Here is a 23625-nt window from a genome sequence, read left to right as displayed (position 1 = left end):
CCCCAGTTCTGTCCCCCTCTGTCCCCAGTTCTGTCCCCCCTCTGTCCCCAGTTCTGTCCCCAGTTCTGTCCCCAGTTCTGTCCCACTCTGTCCCCCCTGTCCCCTCTGTCTCCAGTTCTGTCCCCACTCTGTCCCTCCTCTGTCCCCCCCTGTCCCCAGTGTTGTCCCCCTCTGTCCCCAGTTCTGTCCCCCCCCGTCCCCAGTTCTGTCCCCCCTGTCCCCCCCGTCCCCCTCTGTCCCCCCTGTCCCCAGTTCTGTCCCCCCTCTGTCCCCCCTGTCCCCAGTTCTGTCCCCCCTGTCCCCCCTGTCCCCAGTTCTGTCCCCCCTCTGTCCCCCCTGTCCCCCCTGTCCCCAGTTCTGTCCCACTCTGTCCCCCCTGTCCCCCCTGTCCCCAGTTCTGTCCCCCTCTGTCCCCCCTGTCCCCCCTGTCCCCAGTTCTGTCCCCCTCTGTCCCCCCTGTCCCCCCTGTCCCCAGTTCTGTCCCCCTCTGTCCCCCCTGTCCCCCCTGTCCCCAGTTCTGTCCCACTCTGTCCCCCCTGTCCCCCCTGTCCCCAGTTCTGTCCCCCCTCTGTCCCCCCGTCCCCTCTCCGCCCGTCCCGCCCCGCTCCGGCCGCGCTCCCTGCGCGCTCCGCGGTTCCCGAGCGCCCTCTGGCGCCCGGACCCCGCGCGGCCCCGGCGGGTCCCGCCCGCTCGGGTTTAACCCGTTCGTCCCCGAGCCACGGGCGGCCCGCGGCCCCAGAGCCAGGAGCGGCCCCGGACCCACGGCTGGCCCCCAGACACACGAGGGCCGCAGGTGCGACTCCTCAGCCTGAAAGGCATGCACATGAGCTTGGCTTGAGCCCCTGGGAGCTCCCAGACTTTGCATTAACTAGGGAAGAGTTCTGCTGATCTGGTGGTGACATCAGAGCCAGAGCTGTGATGAAAATGGTTTCATGTTGCTACTGATGAGAAGAAGACCTGGAGCACGGGGCCTTGGAGAGCAGGGGGCTGTCTCAGCGGTGACACTGTTCTAGCTCAGTGGGGATCCTGGGCAGAACATGGCTGCAGAACTGATCCAAGTATTCCAATATATTTACAAGAAACCAATGAGCCAAAATCATCCTTGCTCTACATCCAGGGGGTTCATCTGGAGGATGATATTATACAGACTAATGACATTTATGTTAGCTGAGACTCTGATCTGTTTTTCATTACATGCAATGACTTTTAAAAAGGTCTATTAGTTTTGGAAACATAAGTCTCCAACAATGCTATGTCCTGTAAAATAAAACATTGAATGTCTGTGGGCCAGAGGCCCCAGCAGTACAGGGAGGAGCAGGTGTATTATGGGATGGTTCTAGGAGCACAATGGCACTGCAGGGACCTTGGATGCTGGCAGCAAGTGTCAATAAAGTGTGCCAGGTCTAAAAAATGGGTGTCAGAGACCCCCTCAGTTGACTTCTGCTCCTCTGTGGCCAACATAGAAATTGTGGGTTCGCAGCTGCATCTATTTAGATTGTGTCTGACACAACTGATTGTGTCTGATACAACTGGTTGTGGACACCACAGTGACCATGACAGCACGTGGAGGGATGGCACTGTGGACTTCATGGACCCTCAGGAGCTGATCTACCTGGTGTCCTACTCAGCTCCAGCACTGCCACGTGCCACTTGCTCTGAGGATGCCTGGGCACATGGAAAGTGTTCCAGCGTGTGCCAAGACCAGAAGGTACAAGATTATGCAGGTGAGTGTAACATAGTGACAGCACGTGGGTGTGACACAGTGGCAGCATGTAGATGCAGTACAAGACAGATAAAAACTCCTATTTTAATGTTGCTGTCAGCACTCAGACTTCCAAATTTTAGATGAAATTGAAGAATTTCTTCTTAAGGAAGCTGGAAATGCTTTATTGAAAGGAAGTTATATGTTATTCTGAGAGCTAACATACCACAGGGCCCCAACCACTGGTAAACCCACTACCCACTTTTTGAAAGCCTACATCTACCAGATATGCACCATTCACGACCACGTTCCCAACTGGTTTGGGAAATGCAGAGGATTAAACATGGAGTCTGTGTGTTTTTCATTTGTGTCATCCAGGAACCAGGGCCCTGGGTAACCTTCCTCCAGGGATTAGTTTTCCCCACTATCAGATACAGTTGTGAGATGAATGTTGAGATAATTGTGTGAATATTTTGTCACCCCTCTGTCTTTACCTGCTGCAGATTACTAGCAGCAGTACAACAGAGACTCCATCTGAAGTAGGTTTCCAATGCAGGTGACAGTACAAGCATGTAGGAGCCCCTGGTATCACTGAACAGCCTTCCACTGTGGGGTTGCCAAAGCTGGCTGCACCTGGGTGGAAACAGCTGGCCAGAATATCCTAAACCTCTACTCTGTATGACCAGCCTCAAAACTGGAGTCTTTTCTGGATGTGGATCTTGCACCCAGCACTGTGAGGCCCACTGGGCTGGAGCCAGCCTGGGTCCAAGGGCTCTCGAGCTGCAGGTGCTGGATCAGCTGTCTGTGACACCAGGTCACACCAAGTGCTCAGCCTGCCCGGTGTCTCCAACAGTGCCTGGAAGAAATGTCTGAGAGCAGACTAGGATTACAGTGATCTTTTCCCCAGAATATCTTTCAAGATGTTCAAGGATTTATTGAGTCACAGAACAGTGTCTTTTGCCTATTCTCCCTTGCTGCCTTTTCTTTTCCCATGAGCATGTCTGATGCTCATGAAATTCTGGCGTCTCCAGCATCCTGTGGTAGTGACTTGCACAGCTCTGCTATGTGTTGGCTGAGGATCTATCTCTTTATTTTTTTATATTTAATCTGCTACCTACAAGTTTCATTTTATGTCCTCTATTTCTTGTATTAAGGGAGACATCAGGCAGTTGTTTCTTGTTCTCCATGCTTCTTGTTATTGAATAGCCCTTTATTTTGTCTTTTTTCCCCCAACATGCCTATTGCTACCTACAGTAGTCAAGATGTGGTTGTACCCCACACTCATACACTGACCTAATGATATTTGCTGTTTATCTCCCAGAGCTTCCTGCCATTCAATTTGATTTTTGACATTTGCAGTGCTTCACATAGATCATAGAGATATGTATTACATCTCTAAACTCGTGATCAGAGATCCAACCAGAGCTCATTGTTTGATCTGTAAGATTTTCAAAACTGTAGTTTGAAAATGTGGGAAATGTTCATTTGTTCAGTAAATATCTTTGTCCAAAAGCCTGCTGAAGTCCATAAGCACATATATATACATACTGATATGCATACAATCATATCAAGTGATCTGCGGGTGTTTTTTGTGCCGAGCCAGTAACGCACCCTGAATGCTGCTGTGATGAGAAACTACCATCCTGCTGCCCCAGCTGGACACATTCAAACTAGCCTGCAGAGCAGTTTCATATTGTTGCTCACATTAGATAAGCTCAGGAAAGTCCAGGAAATAAATTGATTCAAGTGTATGGCTTGAAATATGCATCATGTTCTGCATGGCTTTGGAGTCATTTTGAAAGACCTTCCCCAGATTTGTCTCTGCAAATTTGAGAGCTGTGATCCAGATCCATGTGTATAACACATGGCTTCAGATTCCTGGTTTCCAAGAGTGTCCTCCAGCATAAGCTGGGAACATGGAACCCTTTTAGCCTAACGATCAAGTAGAAACACAACAGCTTGCCACATGTATCCAACATAGTACGGTTTTCCTGGCCATGACTTTGTTGGTGGAGGAGCTGCTTGATGTATCAAAATTCCTTAACAAGAGCAGTCAGAACCTCGGTGTCCTTCTGTTTCCTGCCCTGCAGCATCTTAAGCCTGCAAGATGCCCAGATGAAACACCAAGAAATTGAGAGAAGGCAGTAGTAAAATTTGCAGATTGTCCCAGCTAGGAAGAGTAGAGGCACAATATGATATACAATACCCTTCTGCCTTTTAATCCACCACAGAGGCCCCAGAGACTCTTGTGGACAGGGTGAAATGCAGCAGTGCAGGAACCAGGATGATAACAACACATCAACCTCTTCAGGTTTGTCTGTGGATTCAGCAGATTTTTTTTTTTTTTTTTGGTAGGGTATTTTGCAGGGGGTGTAATGGGAAAAAAACAGAAGGGCCCATTGCACTTTGGAGGTATGGAGCTACCTGTCTGCTTGTGCTCAAAGTTGAGAGATGAGAAATAATGTTGGCCAAGCTTTTGACTCTCCTGACATCTGCACTATGAGCTGTGCACGCCAGTGGGACCTTGGAGAAAAAATGCCACCTTTGACTGGTGTGCTTGAGAGGTCCTTACACAACATGTTGGCTGAGGTCAAACGTAGCAGAGACCCAAGGAAAGAATGAGAGGGATTATTTTCTTACCCTGGGCAGATTTATTTTAAATGTGGAATCTGCCCAAGAGGGCAGGTAAAATTCTCACTGAGCCAAATGGTGTCTGGAACACAGCTCTGCCACATTTTCTGGCCTGGGATTTAGTTTGGATCCTGCCATCCCATCTCTGAGGTCTGTGACAGTGGCCAAGGGAAATCAGTCTCCCCATGCAAGACCTTCCAGTAAACAACCCTCTAGTAGGAAGGGTGTAGTAGGTAGGCACAGACAGGCAAACCTCACCTGGGACACCTGGGCATGGATGACACCTGGGAGAAGGCAGGCAGCCATGGAGGAAGCTGATTTGGGATCACTAGATGGTGCTGTCGACCTTGAAATGGGAACGACAGCGCTAAGACGAGGGAACAGCTGAGCTTACAGCCAGAGCATCTGCACAGAGCTATGGTTGACTAACAGCATCCTGCATGCTGCTCAAACACCAGATGGACCTGCCCCTCAGGCTCTGGCAGTGAAGCTGTAGAATGGGTTGTATTGCTCTGGGGAATGGTTTCTCCCTCCCCAGAGACCTCTGTAGCTGTGACCTGTTAGTTTGACCCTTCCTTCCTTTCCTGACATAATTGGCTGGGAGCCAAGTAGCCCTTACTGTACTGAGCCTAGATAAGGCTCTGCCCCTTCCTGGTTCTCTCTCTTTCCCTCTTCCTCCTATGGAATAAACATCTTGGACCACATTGGGGGTTGGAGCCTCTTTTGGAATCTTCACCCAGCTCCTGGAACACTCTCCCCTCAAGGCCTTACAGATGTGGGCTAGCCTGGTAACTTCGGGGGGCTGCACAGGAAGGTGTCTCAGAGATGGAGAATAACAAACACAGGAAAATCAGGAACTGGACATGATCATGCTGTGCCCCACCCCATGGCCTTATGTCTGCTCTTCTACACCCTGCAGGAACCATGGGGAACAGGGACAATATTTCAAAGCTTGTGCTGCAGTAGGAGTAGATGTGAAAAGGGACCACCAGAAAAGGCTACTTTGATGTGGACTATCAGGTGTTATCTCCCATCTCCAAGGCCCTGGCTGCCCATGAGTGCTCAGCAGAACTCATGTACCCTGGCAGTGATGCAGAACATTGTTTTGGGATCAAGCTCATGGAGTGTAACAAGCAGAGCAGTGCCATGGGCTGGCAGCAGGTATAGCTTCAGCACACAGCAGCAAATGATATTGCAAGGGGAGTCGTGGCTCGTGGCACAAGGGCAGCTGGCATCGCTGGGGAGAGGATGTTAGGTGCAGTCTGCCTCGCCAGCCTTACAGACACATGCCTGATGGAGATCTCTGCTGCCACCCCCTTCCTGACCCATGCCAGCCCCACCAACTCCAAACTCCTACTCCTCCTACTGGGAAGTGGCCTCACCTTTGAGACCTGCAGGACACACAAAGTTTTAAAGTATCCTGATTTTTCTCCCAGTTTCAGTCAGGACAGTGTTAATTTTTGCAATAGCCAGGAAGGGTCATGGCCAGGACCTAGAGGCTATTCTGTACTGAATATTTAAAGAAAAAAGAAAAAAAAAAATAGAGACATTTCAGGCTATCTTAATTTTTACTGTTGTGGACACTGACACCTGTAATCTATCTGTGTAACCTTACTTCATTTCATCACTGCAATACCTGAGTGCCTCCCCTGTGGATATCCTGGCTCACCTGCCATTCCTCTCTTTTACAATTGTATGTCTGAAACTGGGCCTTAATAGGAGAAGAATCCTCTCAAAGCTTTATGCAAAACCATAGAAGAGATGGAGCAGCACCGGCTTGTGCTGCCATAAGCAGAAGCTGGGGCACCAGACTCCCTCTGCTTCCCTTATGCAGCATTCTTTGGTGCTGAAGGACCTTCTGATACAGCTCTTTATGGTGCTCTGCATGAGTAATATGCTACAGGCAAAGCTGGGGATGGAATAGGCACTACAGAAAGAGGGAAGATGGAGAAAACTTCCAGTGCTACTTACAGCAGGTTCAGCAGCAAAAAGCAGATTGTGGGTAAGAAAGAAGACAACCAGGTAAGGATGGTCCCTCCATCCCAGCTCCTTGTCCTGCGCTGGCTGCAAACCAGCCTGGAGGTGAAGGGAAATTACAAATGCAAGGTCAAATCCTCCCAAAGCAGCCCCAGGAGATGCAGTTCTCACCTGTGTTCAGGGTGTTCAGCTGGCACCCAGCCAGGCGGCTCTGTCCATGCTGCCCCTGCAGTGCCTAGACAGCACATTGCTCCTGCTGCTGCCCCAGCTCATGGGACCAGGAAAGCCAACACCTGCCTCTTGCTGCCCTATCTGGGGACAGCAATATGCAGTTCTTTCAGGCTAAAGTGAAATACTTGGATTTTCTGGTGTGCAAGTGATCTTTTTTTGAGATCAAGAATGGTGTTTTGATGCCAGTTAAGATTTTGGCCCTGGGACAGAAACTGTTGACTAGTGAAGGGCGGGGGAGGCCAGTGGAGAGGCTATGTGACAGCCATGGGCTAGGGCAGCTGAAGATTATTTCATTACGTCAGCATGGAAATTAAGATTGCATAGGAAATCTTTACTGTCTCTATACCTTCTGATCGTTTGATTACAACTGCACTGTGGTTTTAATCATGCTCAACATAAAATTTCCTGAATTTTGTACATGTTCACTAAAAAGAGAATTCCATTAAGCAAAGTTCTGATTTTCTCCTAGTTGTCCCTGTATGGCTGTTTCTAAATCACTTGTAAGCCTTTTCTGCCATGCCGAGTATTACACAGCACAGAGCCAAGCAAAATAAAATGATCGATATTGTAATGGACTTCTCATCGTAGTACCATGGCAGAAATAATAAATGTCATGATATATGACAACCCTTCTAAATCCCTATGGAGCCAAATGAGACACAGTAAGCATATATCTCCTACTTCCTACCCCTGCTTTTCTTCTCTGTGTGTGTTCCTCCCACATTTATTTCCTCCATAAAGGAAGACTGTAATTGTATTGAACGTGACTCTGCAGACAGGAGAATCTGCTGTGGTTCCACTGTTCCCTTCAGCAGACCCAGGTGGACTTCTGGAGCTGCAGTTTGTGAGCTGCTCAGTGCCCTGCGGGGCAGGACTTTTGGTGGCTTTGGCCAGCAGCCATGTCCTCCTGCTGGCACTACAGGTAAATGCAATTCACTCCCTTCCACTATTACTGTGTAGGATTCACCTTCCAGCTCCAGTCTGACATCTGCCTCATGCCATAACTTCATTTGAAATTTAGATAATAGTTCCCATTTTCAATCCAGCCCAAACAAATGCCTTATCTGCATCTTTGCAGCTTTTAAGGCTGAGATGTCTGATCAGTTAATGATGTCTCTCTCTGCCAGGGACACCAGCCACTGCACTTGTTGGAATTTCTGCCTCTGCTGCTCCACAGATCCCTGGGCGTATCTTAGGGCAGCTGAGGGTGTATCTATAGTGGCAACTATTTTCCCATAGTTGCCACTCTTCCTACCCAGCAGTAATTACTTCGTAAAGGTAATAAGAAATTAACCAAACCAAATGTTAGAAAATGAAATAAACACTGTTTGTTCTCTGGTTCCTTGTGAGACTTTAAGGGGAGTAAATCACAGAATCACAGAATATCCATCCTCACTCATATGCTAAACTGTGCTCCAATTTATTCCTGTACCTTGTTTTCACACACAATTTAACTATTATTGAATTTTGGTCAGCCTGTGGCAACCACCAGAAACACCTCAGTGGACAGCCTGCCCTAATGTTAATAGGATGGTAGGGGATCATATCCTGGTGAAACCATGTGTATCCTGTGGAACTGCATTTGCTGTTTGCAAAGGGGCCAGCTTCATGGAAGAGCGAGGAAGGGGAGTCTTTGACAGCGTAAGTTTCATTTTCCCATTGTGCCAGTTATTCTTCAGTTTGTCTCATTTTCAGCAACATCATTTAATGTTGATCCTTTATGAATTCCAATGAAGGTAACTCTACAAGTTACACATTTCAAATCAGAAGGGAGGTAAGAGCACCAAGAGCCTATAAACTTTTATTTTTGCAGAGTAAGTGTTCAGGTAAGTGTGAGATTAGTACACAAGTGACCCTTGTGCAGATCAGCCCCAGGACACGATGGCCTGGGATGTGTGGATGATGAACCCAGCCCAGGGGCAGTGATGGGCTCCCACCACGGTGGCAAACAAGTGCTTCCAGGACTAGTAGATCTACGTATAAAATAACCCTAGAACTTTTAACTTTGTTGTGACAGCTTTCCCCGTGCGCTAATTTCACATTAAAAAGTGGTTTGCCCCCATCATCCGCCAGCTGAAAAGGAGGTTCCCAGAGTGTTGTTGTCCCTGGCCTTCAGAGCCAGTGGCGCAGGGAGCAGTAGCTCGGGATGGGAGCCCATCCTGACAGGCAACGCACAGGAAGGGAGCTGCTTTCGTTCCTGTATGATTTTAGTCAGAGATGGCAGCAGCAGCCAGCTGCCGCCACAGAGCGAGCAGGGCGCGTTGCACCGCAGCACGGCTCTGCGGCCGGGGAGCCGCTCGGGCCGGCGCGGCTGCAAGCTCTGAGCCGGGCCCGGGCCGCGGCCGCGCCCCTTCGCTGTCCGCGCGTGCTGCGCGGCCGGGAGCGGAACGCTGCGGTCCGCACCCACGGCTCTGCCCCACGTGTGGCGCGGCTCCCCGCGGCTCCCCGCGGCTCCCCGGCGGCGGCCGCGGGCCCTGCGGGCGCGGCGGGCTCGGCCCCTCACACGGCCACGGCCACGGCCATGGCCCCGCCCCCTGGCGGCCCGCGCGCGACCACCGTCAGCGTGCGTGCGCAAGGGCGGCGCGGGGCGCCGAGGGACGGGCCCAGCGCGCGGCTCTCGCGAGAACACGAGGCTATATCAGCGAGTGGGCGGGCGCGAGGCTTCCTTTAGTGCGCGTCCACCCGAAGCGTAGTGTTCCCGGTCGGTCGTGCCCCAGCCCCGCGATGGAGGACAGCGCCATGGACATGGAGAGCATGGGCCCCCTGCGCCCGCAGACCTTCCTCTTCGGTAACGCTCGCCGCGGCCACGCTTTCCTGGGGCCCGCTGGCCCCGTCGCCCCCGCAGGCCCCGGGGCCGAGCGCCGTGCGGGGCCGCGGCCTGTGCCGGCCGAGCGCCGCCGCTCCGCGCGCGCGGCGGGGCCGGGGGCTCGGGCGGGACCGGGGGCTCGGCCGGGGGCTCGGGCGGGGCCGGGGGCGTGCGGCGGCCGCTTCCGCGCACTCCGCACGTGGCGCGCGGCCCGCACGTGGCGGGGCCCGTCGCGCTCTGTTCCGCGCTTTGTTCGCGGTGTGTCCCGCCGTTCCTAAGGATGCGGCGCCCCGGCAGCGCCCGCGGAGCACGTGGCAGCGCGGCCGGAGGCGGAGCACGTGGAGCGCCGCGGCCGCGCGCGCCTTGCTGCTCCGGGGCAGGCCCGGCCGCCACGGCGGCGGTTCCGGAGGTGCCATCGTCCCGGGCACCGCGGCGGACGCTGGGCGGGGATGCTCTGGAAGCTGCTGGGTTTAACCGGGCCGTGCGGGGAGCTGCGTGGCCGCCAGCAGGCCGCGCACTCGCGCGGGGTTTTCTTCACCCCACGTGTTCCGCTCCTTGCGTGCCCGCAGCGTGCCGCTACTTCCCTGCGAGTACGCGGCCTGGGAGCAGCAAGCTGCCAAGTAATGCTGTTTTAAATAAAGCAGGAGGCTTATAATTGGATTGTTTTACAGGCTGCGAGCTTAAAGCAGATAAGGAGTTTCAGTTCAAAGTAGATGATGAAGAAAACGAACATCAGTTGTCACTAAGAACGGCAAGTAGTGTTTGTTTTTTTTTGCTTCCCATTTAAATATACTGGTGTGCTGTGATGGTGTGTTTTTTAACGTGTCATTTATTTCTCCAAACATAATTCAGGTGATAATTGATATGTAAATCTGTATAAAGTAAACATCTCTTACTAGCAGTGGGGCATATTCTGTAATTTCAGATATTTTCTGTATTGAAAACATTTCTTCACTGATGTTTCATTCACAGCAAACAAATGCAAGGCTGGAAAACGTTAAAAATCAACTTACAGTTAGCTAGTAAATATCTGCTAAATTGAGAATTTAGGCTATACATGAGGCATCCCTAAGGTAAATAATGCAGATGCTACAGGAGCAGAGGGAGAAAGATAGATGTGTAAGAGTCATACATAGGCACACTCTTGTGGACTACTATAAACCTGATTTTGAAAACCATTTCAGTGTGTTCCATAAGCTGACTCTAACTCTCTCTTTCCCAGAAGCAGATAATAAGTAAATCTAAATTAGACAGCAGAAGGTTTATGTTTTGACTTACTGTCCTTGGTTTGGCCTTTCCAAGGATGTAACTGGGAAGCCCCATCTTTCATTCAGATAATTCATCTAGCAGACTCCCAGGAGTTCTTGGGTGGGTCCTTGGAGCTTCCTGAGGCCACACAAGTCAGACACAATATTTCAAGGCTTTTGTTCTTGGCTGATCATGTTTTTTTTGGGTAGCAAATCAATAATGTGCACTGTCTTAGCCGTCAAGAAATTAAAGAGTTGTAGCATCTTCATGGCATGTTCCTGTGTTTATTTAAATGCAAGGAAATGCTTTGATGCCTGGAAGAAGAAAGTCTTAAAATTGTTGACTAATTCCTACAGGAGAATTGATTCCTGGAGGTCACTTGCATAATGAGTATCTCCAAACACTTAATGGTGTTACTTAAAACACTTCTTTTTTTTATGTGAGTCATGTGTTTTCCATACTATATTATGAAAAGTACAGCCTGGACTTGACAAAGAGTAATTTGTTGTTAATTACAATTCCTTTTGATGGAAGAACATAGCAATGTATAGGGCAAGTCCACATGCAGATTTCTTGTATCTGAATATTTGTTACATAGCCAAAATTAGTGATACTTAAATTGTATTGTTTTACTCAAGAGTTCCTTTTCTATTTATACTTTCAAAATTAATTGTAGCATTTCTTCTGATGTTGTACAGATGGATGAAGCAGATCAATCCTCACCACTACTTTGTTGCTAGGCTTGTGGGGGGAATTAATCTTCTGTCAGTAACTTCTTTCCATAGAATAAAAAGGGATGATGCACTGGAGAAAGGGTTAAGATACCAAAGGACAAACTAGGAAATGTTTAAGATACTTGGAGGGTCTCAGACATGGTTTAAACAAAAGACCTTGTTGAGTAGAGGAAGGACTTAAAAAAAGGTAAAGGCGGCAAAAACCTGCGGGCTGGTCTATGCTCCCGATAAAAGCCTAGATGAGTAAAGACAGTGTTAAAATACAAATGCAGTGGGGGACTTGGGCATGAGGTACAGCAAGATGGGAAGAAAAGGGTAAAAGGGAAAAGAGGTGGATAAATGTAGGAGGTAAAAGTGCCATGAGTTTCTGTAAATGTCTTACTAATGACAGTTGTGTATAGGGATGGTCACTGATTCATCACCTATTTGGTGTGCATTCCTTCAATATAGAAGTTAAAGCACAGGCATGGATGCTTGCCAAACACAGAGAAATAAATCACAAATAACTGCTATAGTATTAAACTAGGGCAAATGACAGGGTATGCACTAAAATTTTTGTCCCACTAGCTGAGCAATTCAGTGTTGTTGACAGCACATTTGAGAGGTGAGATCAGAGCTGCAATTTCACCTCTTTGAATTGCTAATAACAAAATTTGCCAGTAGTGAATCCAGTGTTCTGTTTTCCAGCCTTCAGTCTGATACATCTAAATCTGGACAATTACAGTCTCATTAAAGCTCAGCTCTTGAAGAATGGAAACTTCCGTGCCTCTGCCTGAAGTGTTCACACCTACATCTCCTGTGGGGGTTGGAAAGATTTCTTGTGAGGGGTTTCAGGAAAGGAAACACAGAGCCTTTGTGCACTGCTGTTGGGAATAGTTGTAGTATGAAGGATTTGTGGTTTTCACATCTTCTGCACATAGTCCTGTCTGAGAGGCCCAAGGATCAGTGAACTGGAATTTCTGGCCTGACCACTGTCTGTCACTTGTCTCCTTGCAGCTATGAGTTTTGAAACTCGTAACACTCTTCTCATACTCTGAGTAAGGGATCCAGGCACTTAAGTTTAGAAATGCCTTGGGACAGCAATTCTCAGTCCATGATGAATTACAACAAAAGGCATGTGCATAAATCTGTATTCAACTAAGCTGCTGTTGGACTTGAGTCCTCAGTGAACATCAAGTAAGCAAAAGGTGCACAGTGTGGTAAAAGGAAGCAATTGGCAGATAACATGTGCCAGGAGGGGGAAAGCTATAGGTGTGATTCGGTAGAGGAGATTATGTGTTTATACTTTCCTTGGACCAGCTGTAGACCTGACTGAACTTGTCACTGCCTCTTTGGTGCAGTGATCCATGAGCAAGTGACCTGATTTCACTGTCATCAAAATATGCCTGAAGGTGCCCCTTGGAAGTTTCAGTGTTGTGGAGAAAGGGTGTCAGATTGGGATGGAGTCTGATGAAATAATTCGTAGACAGAAATGCAAATTTTAGTATTAATTTATGCAGAACAATGAATGGAGTTATTCCGGTGAATGGAATTTAGAAGATTTTAAAATATTCGGGATGCTCAGACTGTGTCCTATTCTTGACTTCACAGGTTACTTTAGGAGCTGGAGCCAAAGACGAATTACACATTGTAGAAGCAGAAGCACTGGACTATGAAGGCAACCCTACTAAAGTAGTACTGGCATCTCTGAAAATGTCAGTGCAGCCTACAGTAAGTACAGAAGCTTAGAGAATCTACTGTAAATTTGGTCCCTCGTGAGAAGAAATTTAGAAATGGGGTCAGATGAACTTCAGTGAAACTGCAGTCTGTTCAGAGAAGTGTCTCTTTTACTAGATGTAGTAAATGCATATTTTTTGTGCCTAGTAGAGTACTTGAGACGAGTGGAGATAACTGACATGCTCAAATTACACTTTTTAAGCAATAGTAATTATTCATGGCATTTATATATAGACAAGTCTAGCCATATGCAAGCAGATGCCTAGACTGCACACTTAGGTTGTATTGCTTCCTCTAAAACTGTGATGAGAACAATTAGTTTTTTCTGCAGGTCCCAAGCTCTTAATGCTACTCTGAAGATGATTGCTGCTCTATGGTTAAAGAGCACCTTGTTGTCATTTCTGCTATCTGCAATATAGTTTGACTCAGCTGCTGATAGCGTAAAGTAGAACTACACAATGCTGGGGCTAGTGGGAAATGTGTATTGGTCTGGCCTTGGTGTGCTTTAACTGGGATATGCAACGAGTGTAGTCAACCCCTATGTGTGGCGTATTGACGCTGAGTTGACTCTAATACTTGCAGGATACTCTGTTAAATGGGAACTTGGAGTAACTGTTAGCCATGGAGTCTCCAGCTGTTGGTGCTCATTCACACTGGGGTGGAGCGTCTGTTGAGTACACTTTGCATGGAATATTTGACTGAATGCCATTGCTGTGTCTCACAGGTTTCATTGGGTGGCTTTGAGATCACACCGCCAGTGGTGTTGAGGTTGAAATGTGGTTCGGGGCCTGTTTACGTCAGTGGTCAGCACCTTGTAGGTAAGTATGGCTGGTCACTGCTGTGTCCTGGTGCCTGGCAGCACCGGCAGGACTTAAAAGGATTTACAGCTGGTGCCACAAGCAGAGCTTTCAGTGTACTGACCCTCTGAACATTAAAGGGACATCCTTGGCATGAAGTGGCTTTAGGGCAGAGGTTGAGAGGAGTGTTTGCATGCTTTTCCTTGCCACTTGGTTTGTATGGATAAAGGGGTATTTATCATCCTTGCAGTTTTGTTTCTAACTTCTCCCCTTTGAAGTGGGTGTTGGTGTGTGTCCTACTGTAGGCTTTCTGCTTATCAACTGAGTGTGAGAAGGCTGCCCATGAAATAGTTCTGTTTTTTAACTGAAGTAACCAAGGACTAGTCTTCTCCTTTAAGAAATTGTCTTTGATCTTTCTTTCTACTAGTTTTCAAATGTGTCTCCTTAGGAATGGAGAAAATGTTATTTTTGATTTTCTATTGTCTGTTCTGTGTGAAGAGTGCTCTGACCAGTATGTGGGGTGGTAGTTCAGCTGGTTTGTATTTCCCTGTAGTAGCACTTGCTTCAGTCAGCTGGAAAACCCCCTAGTAAGTGGTTAGGTCACTAGTGGGAAGCGTCCTGCTGTCAGTTCAGCACCTCAGCTAGACCAAACCTACTTAGTTGTGGGTGATGCTGTTTGTTTCTTACTAGCAGTCTTGCTTTATATTGTTAAATGAGGTGAGGTTTTTACACTTTGCTGTGGTTTTATCAGCATTAGAAGAAGAACCAGAATCAGATGAGGAGGAAGATGATTCAAAAATTGTCAATGCTTCAGCAAAGAGACCAGCAAGTGGAGGAGGACCTAAAACACCACAGGTATATGGACTTGCAGTCACTTTGTTCACAGCATTTTCTTCTAGTTTGGTATTAGTGCTGCCACTAGGAGGAAGAATAAAATACAGAAGATCCCCAAAATTTTGCTGAAGGATTAGATATAACGACTGCTTTTGTGGAAATTCTGTGTCCTGCAGTAACTGCAGGTTCTGGTATAAATTTCAGAGTACAGCAAGAGTTGAAATGCTGATTGAAGCGCTGGACTATAGAGGAAAGGCTCACATGTTCAGAGCTTATGCAGTGAATATGTCAATAGCTTTGGACTTCACAGCCCTAACTTCCTGGGTTTAGCGAAATTGATGGAAAGTAGCCTTGGACTTACGCCACAGTTGTTTTCTATGGCAGTTGCTATTTATTACCACAAAATGGTATCAACACTTAACAGACTTTCTTTTTTAAAGAAAAAACCAAAATTAGCAGAAGATGATGAGGATGACGATGAAGATGAGGATGATGATGATGAGTATGTATTCCTGTTTTTCTAATGTATTTTCAATAATGTATTTATACAGGGCTAACTTTCAGAACATGAATTGTGTGACACAACTGGATGCTAAGTGAAAAAGCTGTATCTTGGCTAGGGAAAAGGCATCCTTGTCTTTTTTATCTCTACAATGCTGTCTAAATTAATGTTCTTCAGATATGTCATACTGGGCTTCCTGTTACTCATTAACTTCTAACAGTAGTGGAAGTCCTAGGATATATCCCTTGAGTATTGAAGAGGAGGGAGTGCATTTAACTGCTTCAAAGGTAGTGCTTGCCCTAGCACTTAGCTATGTGTTAAGGTATAAACTTGGAAAGATTGCTTGCTTTCTTTGTGAATAAAACATTTTATTGGGAGGGAGGGGGAAGATCAATTCCTAATGTGGATCTTGAGTTATGGTGAGTGATTTCCTTTTTAATTGTAGTGATGAGGATGACTTAGAGGATGATGAGGAAGAAATTAAAGCACCAATAAAGAAAGTAAGTGGCTAATACTGTCATATGATAGTATTTGGGCATGTAGTGCCCTAAATCAGTGAGTTTTAACACAGCTCTCTGGAATGTGTGAATGGAGGATGTGCTAGGTTTAGCTCAGTCTGTGTAAAGAAATTGTATTAGGGTGTGAGAACACTTTAGTGTGAATATGCACCCATCCAGTCCATGTTTTATTCTTTGGCTGCAAAGGGGTGACTGGGTCTTACCAGCACAGAGATGCAGCTGTCAGACTGGTGTGGGCCTGGATGGCTTTTGAGCAGCAAATGAAATCCTGCTCAAAGAGGGTTCTGCTTTGCATTCCAGTCCTGCATGCTGTGGAAAGGAGCTTTCAGCAACTTCAGATGCAAAAGAGGCTGTAAATGTGTGAGCTGCAGGGAAGGGTTGAATGCAGGCAGGAAGGTGCCAGGAGGGGCTGTTCCATCTCCATCGGCCCTCCAGGGCCATCTGGTGCTGCTGTAAACACACAGCATGGCAGCTGCCCCAGGAGAAGGGGGAGGCGTTTTCTTGTTCTCACTTGTGTACTTCGGCTTGAATTTTTGTGTTCATACCTACTGTTTAAAAACAGGTAGTTAATGTTTTTGCTTCAGCATGTGCTGCTCTGTCTCTGCTGAATTACCATGGGTGATAGTGCATGGCGGCCTGGTGAAGACAGTGAAACAGATTCCTGCCATCTGATATGATCTAGGGTGACTGAACAAAATGGTCCCTTGATTTATATAGGAGCTTTAGACTGGGTGTCGTAGATACGTGTATGGTGTCATGTCCCATGCACATCCCAGACAATATTTCTGGATGTAATGCTTAATGAGGTAATGATTGTGCTAAAAAGAAAAGATAGCACTGAATGAGGTAACAGGACTTTCCTTGGGTGTGTTATTGTGCTGCACCAAGAGGTTTTCCTATTTGACAAATGAACGTGTGTGTGCTTGCTTTTCAGCCTGTTCGTGAGGTTGCAGGAAAAAATATGCAGAAAGCAAAGCAGAATGGAAAAGACTCTAAGCCATCCACACCAGCATCAAAATCAAAAGTGAGTGAAAACAACTGAGTAAAAAAAAGGTTTATTCTAGTTTTCTTGCCTAATGTGAACTTCAAACAGCATATTAACATTCAAATTAGATTTTTAGATCTTGGTATGAAGCATGTTGAAGATACTGTTCACTGTTTGGTGTTCTTTCTGAAACTCTTCAGTGATCAGTATGTACGTACCTACAACAGTCAGGATCTGAAATCAGACATAGTGTCCCTTGGGAGTATTGTTAATTCTTTGGTTTGAAACACTAAATCTATTGTTCTTGTGCAGCACCTTGTACAAGAGGGTGACTGCCATGTGTGTTTCCACTGGAGAACACTGGAGGCTGCTGCTGCCACGGGGCTCTCGTGACCATGAGCCACTGCAGGACTGGCAGCTTCCTTGTTAATGCTGTCTCCTGATTCCCTGTGCAGCTTCTCTGCTGCATGTACTCGGACATGATGACAGGAAGGTTCATAAAGGAATGAGCATGGGATCCATGGCAGGACAGCATCTGAGAAGCACTGCAGGTGGTGTGCCTTTTAAAGCATGACCTAATCTAGCTGCAGATGTGGAGTAAACTCTGAATCACTAAATATTTTGGCTATTTTTGGTTTAATTTCTATTCAGAGAGCTGTGGAGGCACCTGCCCTGAAGCATAAGATACCAGTTATGCTGACTATAATAACTCTAGGTTTGAAAATTGTTTTTCATGCTTCTAAGGAATGTGTGGGAAGCATAAATTTAGGTTTTGTGCCTTTCTGAAAACTATATGGACTTACCAGTTCGATAGCTAGTTACATAACATATATCTTATATTCTCTGTAGCTTTTCAAGTTGCTAATAAAATGAATCCTTTTCAGACTCCAGATTCCAAGAAGGATAAAACTCTAACTCCAAAAACACCAAAAGTCCCTCTGTCATTAGAGGAGATAAAAGCAAAAATGCAAGCGTCTGTAGATAAGGTGAGTCTTTGGACATGAGGTTTCTCAGCCTTACTTTTAGAAGTCTGCAGATGAGAAGAATTTGATGTTTTAAGAAATGATTAGGATGTTGCTGATTCCTGTGCTGTTGCTATGAGTGTGTGTTGATGTTGGAAGTTCAGAGAAATGAAAACACATTTGGAAAAAAAAGCTTCTACTCATGAGAAACAAAACCACTTTGTATTTGTCCAGTATTGCTGATTAGCAATTTGGTATTTCTTGGTGAACTGTCTCTGTTTAAATTAAAAAAACAAAAAAAACCTCACCTAACCCTTATGTTATATTTATTGTAAAGATGACTTAAATAGTGCATATACACTTCGGTTTACTAAAGTGGAGTGAGTTCCTCACGTGATTGGAATGCCTTGGTCTTGAAGCAGTATCCTGATGCATGTAAGGCTCAGTAACTTCCAGAAGAGGGAGACAGATGATTGTGGTATGAACTGATGCACTGCTGCAGACCTGAAAGCATTTGTTTTCTGGAGGGTTCTGGGGTTGAGTCTGCCTTCAGTGGATGCTTCACCCTTCTAAGGTGTCAGGGCAGTTATTTGCTCTGGTTGTTACCAGGTTTGACCAGCACTTGGTGGTCACACACATCAGTAGTGTCCTTAGCAGCTATTTAAGTATAAAATAGAAAATCCAGTTGCATGCTGGTTGGGTGTAGCAGGTGATTCTTTTCCTCCTGAGCCAGGGTTGAAGTGCATGTGCCAGCAAGGGTGGCATTCTGAGTTGCTTCTCTGCTTGAAGCAGATGGGAGTGAGGGCCTGGCTATGGCAGTACTTGGCTGGCTCAGAACTGATGTTGGTTTGCTGGTGGGGTTTTTAAATTCAAGGTGTAGTACACTTTTTAACCCATACAATGGCAAACAAAGGTCAGTTAAAGAATTAGGATCATCTTCTGCTTAGATGGGGCTGCTTTGTTACAGGCATGCAAATGAGACCAGAAGTGTTTAAATACACGGTGGATGCAGAATCATCAATGACAGACTGTGATGAGGATGGAAATGCACAGCCCTGGATTGTGAGCCTGACAGGATGGATGGGCCCATCCTGATGGGTCACAATAACTCCTGGATGCTGCTGTGGTATTAGGAATGACTCAGAGGAGCTGTGATGAGTGGTACTTCTGCAGTGTGAGCACAAGTGGCTGAGCTGCTCACAGTAGACGTGTGCAGAGGGAAGCATGCAGAGCAGATAACTGGCAAAAAGAGCTTTAAAATCCATTATCGGGGGCTGAAGAGTGCTGTTGGGAAATGCTGTCTAGTAGGGAACAGCCAAGTGTGCTGTCCTAATTGGCATGGGATATTTCAACTGATTCACTTGAGAAATTGGAAAGGATTTCTTTTGGGACATGGGGAAAAAAAATCAGTGTTTCCTAAAATAGCATGCTGTATTATTTTCCCTGGAGATACTGGGAGACAAGATGATAAACCTATATTTATGATTTATTAACTGAATCTGCCTTGTACATTTGAGCATGTGCAAAGACAATTCAGGGATTACAAGGAAATGTTTTTAGAACAATTATTTAAATTAATAGACATCATGTATTTGAGTAGTGTATTAGTGAATTTTAAAGGATAGGTGGGAGGTAAGGTTAATGTTTTGCTTTAGAGAGCTGAAGCTAAAAACATGCTTGTGAAGGGATGGTCTCAGGTTGTGTGTTGTAGTAAGAGTCCATAAATATAATTCTAATTTATCTGAGTAGCATGGGACTGACTACAAACAACATGATTTTAAGTGGTGAATGCTGTTGTGCTCTTCAGCATCAGCAAAGAATCTTGGACAGCAATTCCGTGTGTAGCCACTTCTGTGACAAATATGTGGGCTTGGTAGAAAAACAAGCTTCCTAAAATGGTTTAAAGCAGACTAGTGTGGGAAGTCACCAGGTGAGTTCAAACTCCATGTATTGCAAAGCGTTTTCAGCATCATAGGTTATTTATTAAAAGCATTAAATGACCTGCAGACCCTAAAGCTTGCTTGTTTGCCTACTAGGGTACTACCCTTCCTAAGCTGGAGCCTAAATTTGCCAACTACGTTAAGAATTGCTTCAGGACGGAGGACCAGAAGGTAATGGAATTCATCAGAGCTTGATAAAGTCCAAAAACTTGTATAACCTTAGGGATTCTTTTCCACTTCTTAGTCTTTACAAGCTTTGGACTGTTTTAAAGGGTTGCAAACCACAAACAATACTTCAGGTTAAATATATGGGAATGGTTTTAAGGGTTTTAGTTGGCTAAGATTGGAAAGCTAATATTTTATTACATTTTTCCAGCTTTTATATGGTTGGTAAATTATCTCTTGCTCACTTAACCCACAGAATTTTCCTTTTGGCACCATATTAGTTAAGGAAATGAGCTGTGGTTTCCCTTGCTGCTGAATTTGGCCACCTCAGCCAGTCTGGTGTTCAGCCCTTTGTTGGGGAGGGTGTCTGGGATGGTGGAGCTGTTTTGTGATGGAGATTATGGCATTCTGGCCACTTTCTCTCCCAGAATGAACGCAGCTCTTAAAAGAGCACACGCCAAAAGGTGATACCAGGAAGCGAGTTTCTGAATTAGTTATTACTTCACACAGACTAAGCTGCAAATATGTCGTAGATTTCCCTATCAAAATTCCATCAAGTTAGTTTTGCAGTGACAGGATTGCTTGTGCTTTCCTGCTTCCCTCAATGGTTTGGTGTAAACTTGTCTATGGACGAATTAATATGTTCCTGAAGGAATGCTGAAAAACAGCCTCAGCTACTGGACTTGCTGTAGCTTTAGCCAGGGTAGGCAGAGTTCAGCCAGTATTTGCCTCACTGGTCTACACCCATCATCTCACTCATCTTCACTGAAGTCTTACTATTGTGACCTAGTGTGAATAATAATCTTCTAGCAGAAGGACCCAATGTCATGCTTTCAACTTGATTTTCTCTGAAAGGAATGTACTTTTATAATTTATTGTTAGTACTGTTATAATTTATTGTCAGTATTTTATTAAATAAGTGGTGATAGTAAGCTAGAAATAATATTTAAAAATTGATTTCAATTTCTAACTTTCTGTGTACACTTCCAGGTCATTCAAGCTCTCTGGCAATGGAGACAGACTCTGTAAGAAAAGAAAACAGCTTAAACAGTTCATTAAAATCTGCAGTCTTATTTCTGTAACCATTATTTGGCTGTTCTTTTTACAAATACTGAAAGAGCTTTCCCTCCTGTGTCTGATAAATGTCATCCAGATTACCTTGCCAAGAATGTGTTGTCCAAAATGCCTGTTCGGTTTTTACAGACAGGACTCCACCCTCAGCTTCATTTTAAGTATGTATGGAATGTTTTGATAAGGCATGGTGGTGGTCAGACAAATGGAAATGGTGGGGAGACTAAATGTATGTGAAAAAATAAAATTTAGTATTTTAATAAAGTACTATTGTTTCTTTTTTTATGCATATGGGGAATCTGCATACTGAACCCAGAGATAATTGGACTTTAAAGTTCTCTGAGGACCTACCTTTGAGTATTTTAGTTGCTTCCTTTTACCAAGTACACAAAAACTATCATGTGTTGTCAGCTTCAAAAACAACTCCAGTTCCATAAGCTTTGGAGCTACTTAGCAGATGATTGGGAAGAAGACTGAAGTGGCAAGTGGGGCATTGTTTTTGTCTGAAAGTGACCACTAATTATATAATTGCCTCAAACAGCCCTTCCTGCATCTCGGTGTCTGACCTGCTTCACTGCACTTTGGTTTATGGTTTCTAGCTGCTGGGTTTATAGGGCCTGGAACTCCACTTGTAAAATGCAGTACTTCTGATCCGAGATTTGCTGGCTGTGCTGTTCCTCTGAGGAGCTGAAGAGTCTGAGGCTGCCTCACGTAATGACTCCTGTGAGGATTTTGTGGAAAGAATTAGCTTGAATGCTGTAGGGTGTACCTAGAGAGAGAGCTCGCTGAGTGAGTTCAGAGCCTGTGGATAAATTCCTGGGAGTGCTGAGACTGATTTCCAACAAATCCAAAAGCTTAGACGAACAGGAAGTCCTTTCAAGTTCCTTGGCCTACAAGTGATGCTCAGAGCCAGACTTAATATTTTGGACCATTCTTGTAACATGAAGTAAGAGCATCAATGGTTGTAAGGGCTTTCAGGTGAAGGGAAGCATGGATGTGTGTGCCTTGAGGATGAGACTCCTCAAGGCTCCTGGGTCTATGCTGTCAGTTTAATGCATGACTCTTCCAACTTGTGTCCAGTAACGGAGACTGGAAGAATACTCAGAAAACATTGCAGCAGTTGTAACTATCAAACTGCTTTAATCCTTGCTGTGTTTGTCAATTAACACTACTGACTTGTATTCTAACAGGAAACCCCCTGAGTAAAGCAGGTTGAGTTTTCCCCACTTGAAGGACTTGCACACTTCAGTCCTGTAGCAGGTGGCTTTGCAGGACACGTGAACATGCACTGGCTTGTGCTAATTGGGCTTGGGGGTCTGGTCTTCTGAGCATTCTCTACGGTTTGTTTAGGTAAGGTAAACAATTTGTTTGTACAATTGCCACAGATTTTTTGTTTGCTATTATAAAACTCTTAGTTCATATTGTTGAGATCCTGGGTGCTGCAATGGAAAGTGCAAGTCTCCAGAAGCAAATAGTTCTTTTGGGAAAAAAAAGTCAAGGGAAGTGCATGGTAGACAAGCAAAATGGTGCAAGTCTTGTGTCAAAGATTTGTTTAAGCTTGAGTATAATTGCAGCATGTGAAATGGCAGAGTATAACAGGTTTGAAACGCCTGTTTTGGTGGGGTTATGTCAATAGATGATGTCATATTCACAAGTGAGAGCAGATTTCCCTGGTGAAACGGAGCTAATGGCACAGACAGGCTTATTTAAGCAAAATTGCCCTCAATTTTGGCTGAAAAAAGTGAAAATTGTACAGTAATTTCAGCAAGAAATAACTAGCCAGTAAAATACTCTGCTTACTAAAGTTATAAGAAAAGCCAGGGTGTTGTCTGTAGGTGACTGACCAGTGCAGCTCTGGGGTGCAGCCATGCTCTGCACAAGCATTGCAGGGGGAAGGTGGAGCCTGTACGGGCAGCTCTGGAGGAAATCGTTGCTGTGCTGGTGCTGAGGTATAATGTAGGTCAAGTCGTTGTCAGGCTGCTGTTGAACCTCATGAGGCATCTTTGAGGCACCCTCATACCATAAAAATAATTGGCCCTGATTAGGTCCTGCATTGTTCTCTGCCAGTTTATGTAGTAGTGAGGGGTGGTCACTGCCCCACTTCTGGCCGTGGGTCCTTTTCCCTGCCTCTGCTGTTGTGCTGGTCACATCTCCAAACCCTGGCTCCTTTTGGGAGTGGCTATCTGATGACTGGATGCAGCTGCATCCTCTTGGATGTTCACATGCAGCTGCCGGCTCGTTCACTTTGAACAGAGCCTCGAAGTTTGATTTTAAAATAAGTTCAGATGTGAAAATACCTGTTGAAAAGAAAAGACAAATACCAGGTGTAGGTTTTTGAAGTACTGCTTTTGAATGAGAGTTGAAACATGTTCTTGCCATGGTAATGATGACAACAAAGCTATAGAGTTTTGATAGCTGTGTTGAGGGTTCTAATCGTCTGTATGATCCTGGTCCTTGAGGATGGCTTATTTGAGGATGTGGAGCTCTGCAGCCGAATGCATTGCTATTCCTAACACTGATGGGAAAACGACTTCTTTACAGGATGATTAAATGCCTCTCCAGGTAGCGGTGCCTTTCCTTTGTATGTGAATTTCCCCTACTGCTGCCTTTCCTGTTGCAGATCCTGTCTGTTCCGGCTTTTTTCATATTTCATTTTCTTCTGCAAGTTTTTCATTCCCTACAGTGAACAGGTAGCTGGTGTCCCCATGTGTGGGACAAAGGGGAGGCCACCCAGCTGAGTGGGTGTGTGCAACCGTGCTATGTTCGCTGCATATAGAGCTGCTCCATATAGATCTCTTTGATCTCC

The 23625-nt window shown here is 45.8% G+C and overlaps 1 protein-coding gene across 1 annotated transcript; it reads left to right on the top strand.

The window, feature by feature from the left end:
* Positions 1 to 9164: 9164 nt before the first annotated feature.
* NPM1 (nucleophosmin 1) lies at positions 9165 to 21086 on the top strand. The gene is made up of 11 exons (XM_021540044.3): positions 9165 to 9329; positions 10019 to 10098; positions 12920 to 13039; positions 13770 to 13863; positions 14594 to 14697; positions 15117 to 15178; positions 15624 to 15678; positions 16631 to 16720; positions 17566 to 17667; positions 19680 to 19754; positions 20739 to 21086. Exons 1-11 carry the CDS (start codon positions 9266 to 9268, stop codon positions 20775 to 20777), a joined length of 885 nt encoding a protein of 294 aa, XP_021395719.1. The 5' UTR covers positions 9165 to 9265; the 3' UTR covers positions 20778 to 21086.
* The last annotated feature ends 2539 nt before the right edge of the window (positions 21087 to 23625 follow it).

The sequence above is a fragment of the Lonchura striata genome, chromosome 15 (assembly GCF_046129695.1).
Source record: "Lonchura striata isolate bLonStr1 chromosome 15, bLonStr1.mat, whole genome shotgun sequence".
Lineage (NCBI taxonomy): Eukaryota > Metazoa > Chordata > Aves > Passeriformes > Estrildidae > Lonchura > Lonchura striata.
Note: the sequence above shows the minus strand (reverse complement) of the source record. Positions and strands in the feature narration are given on the sequence as shown.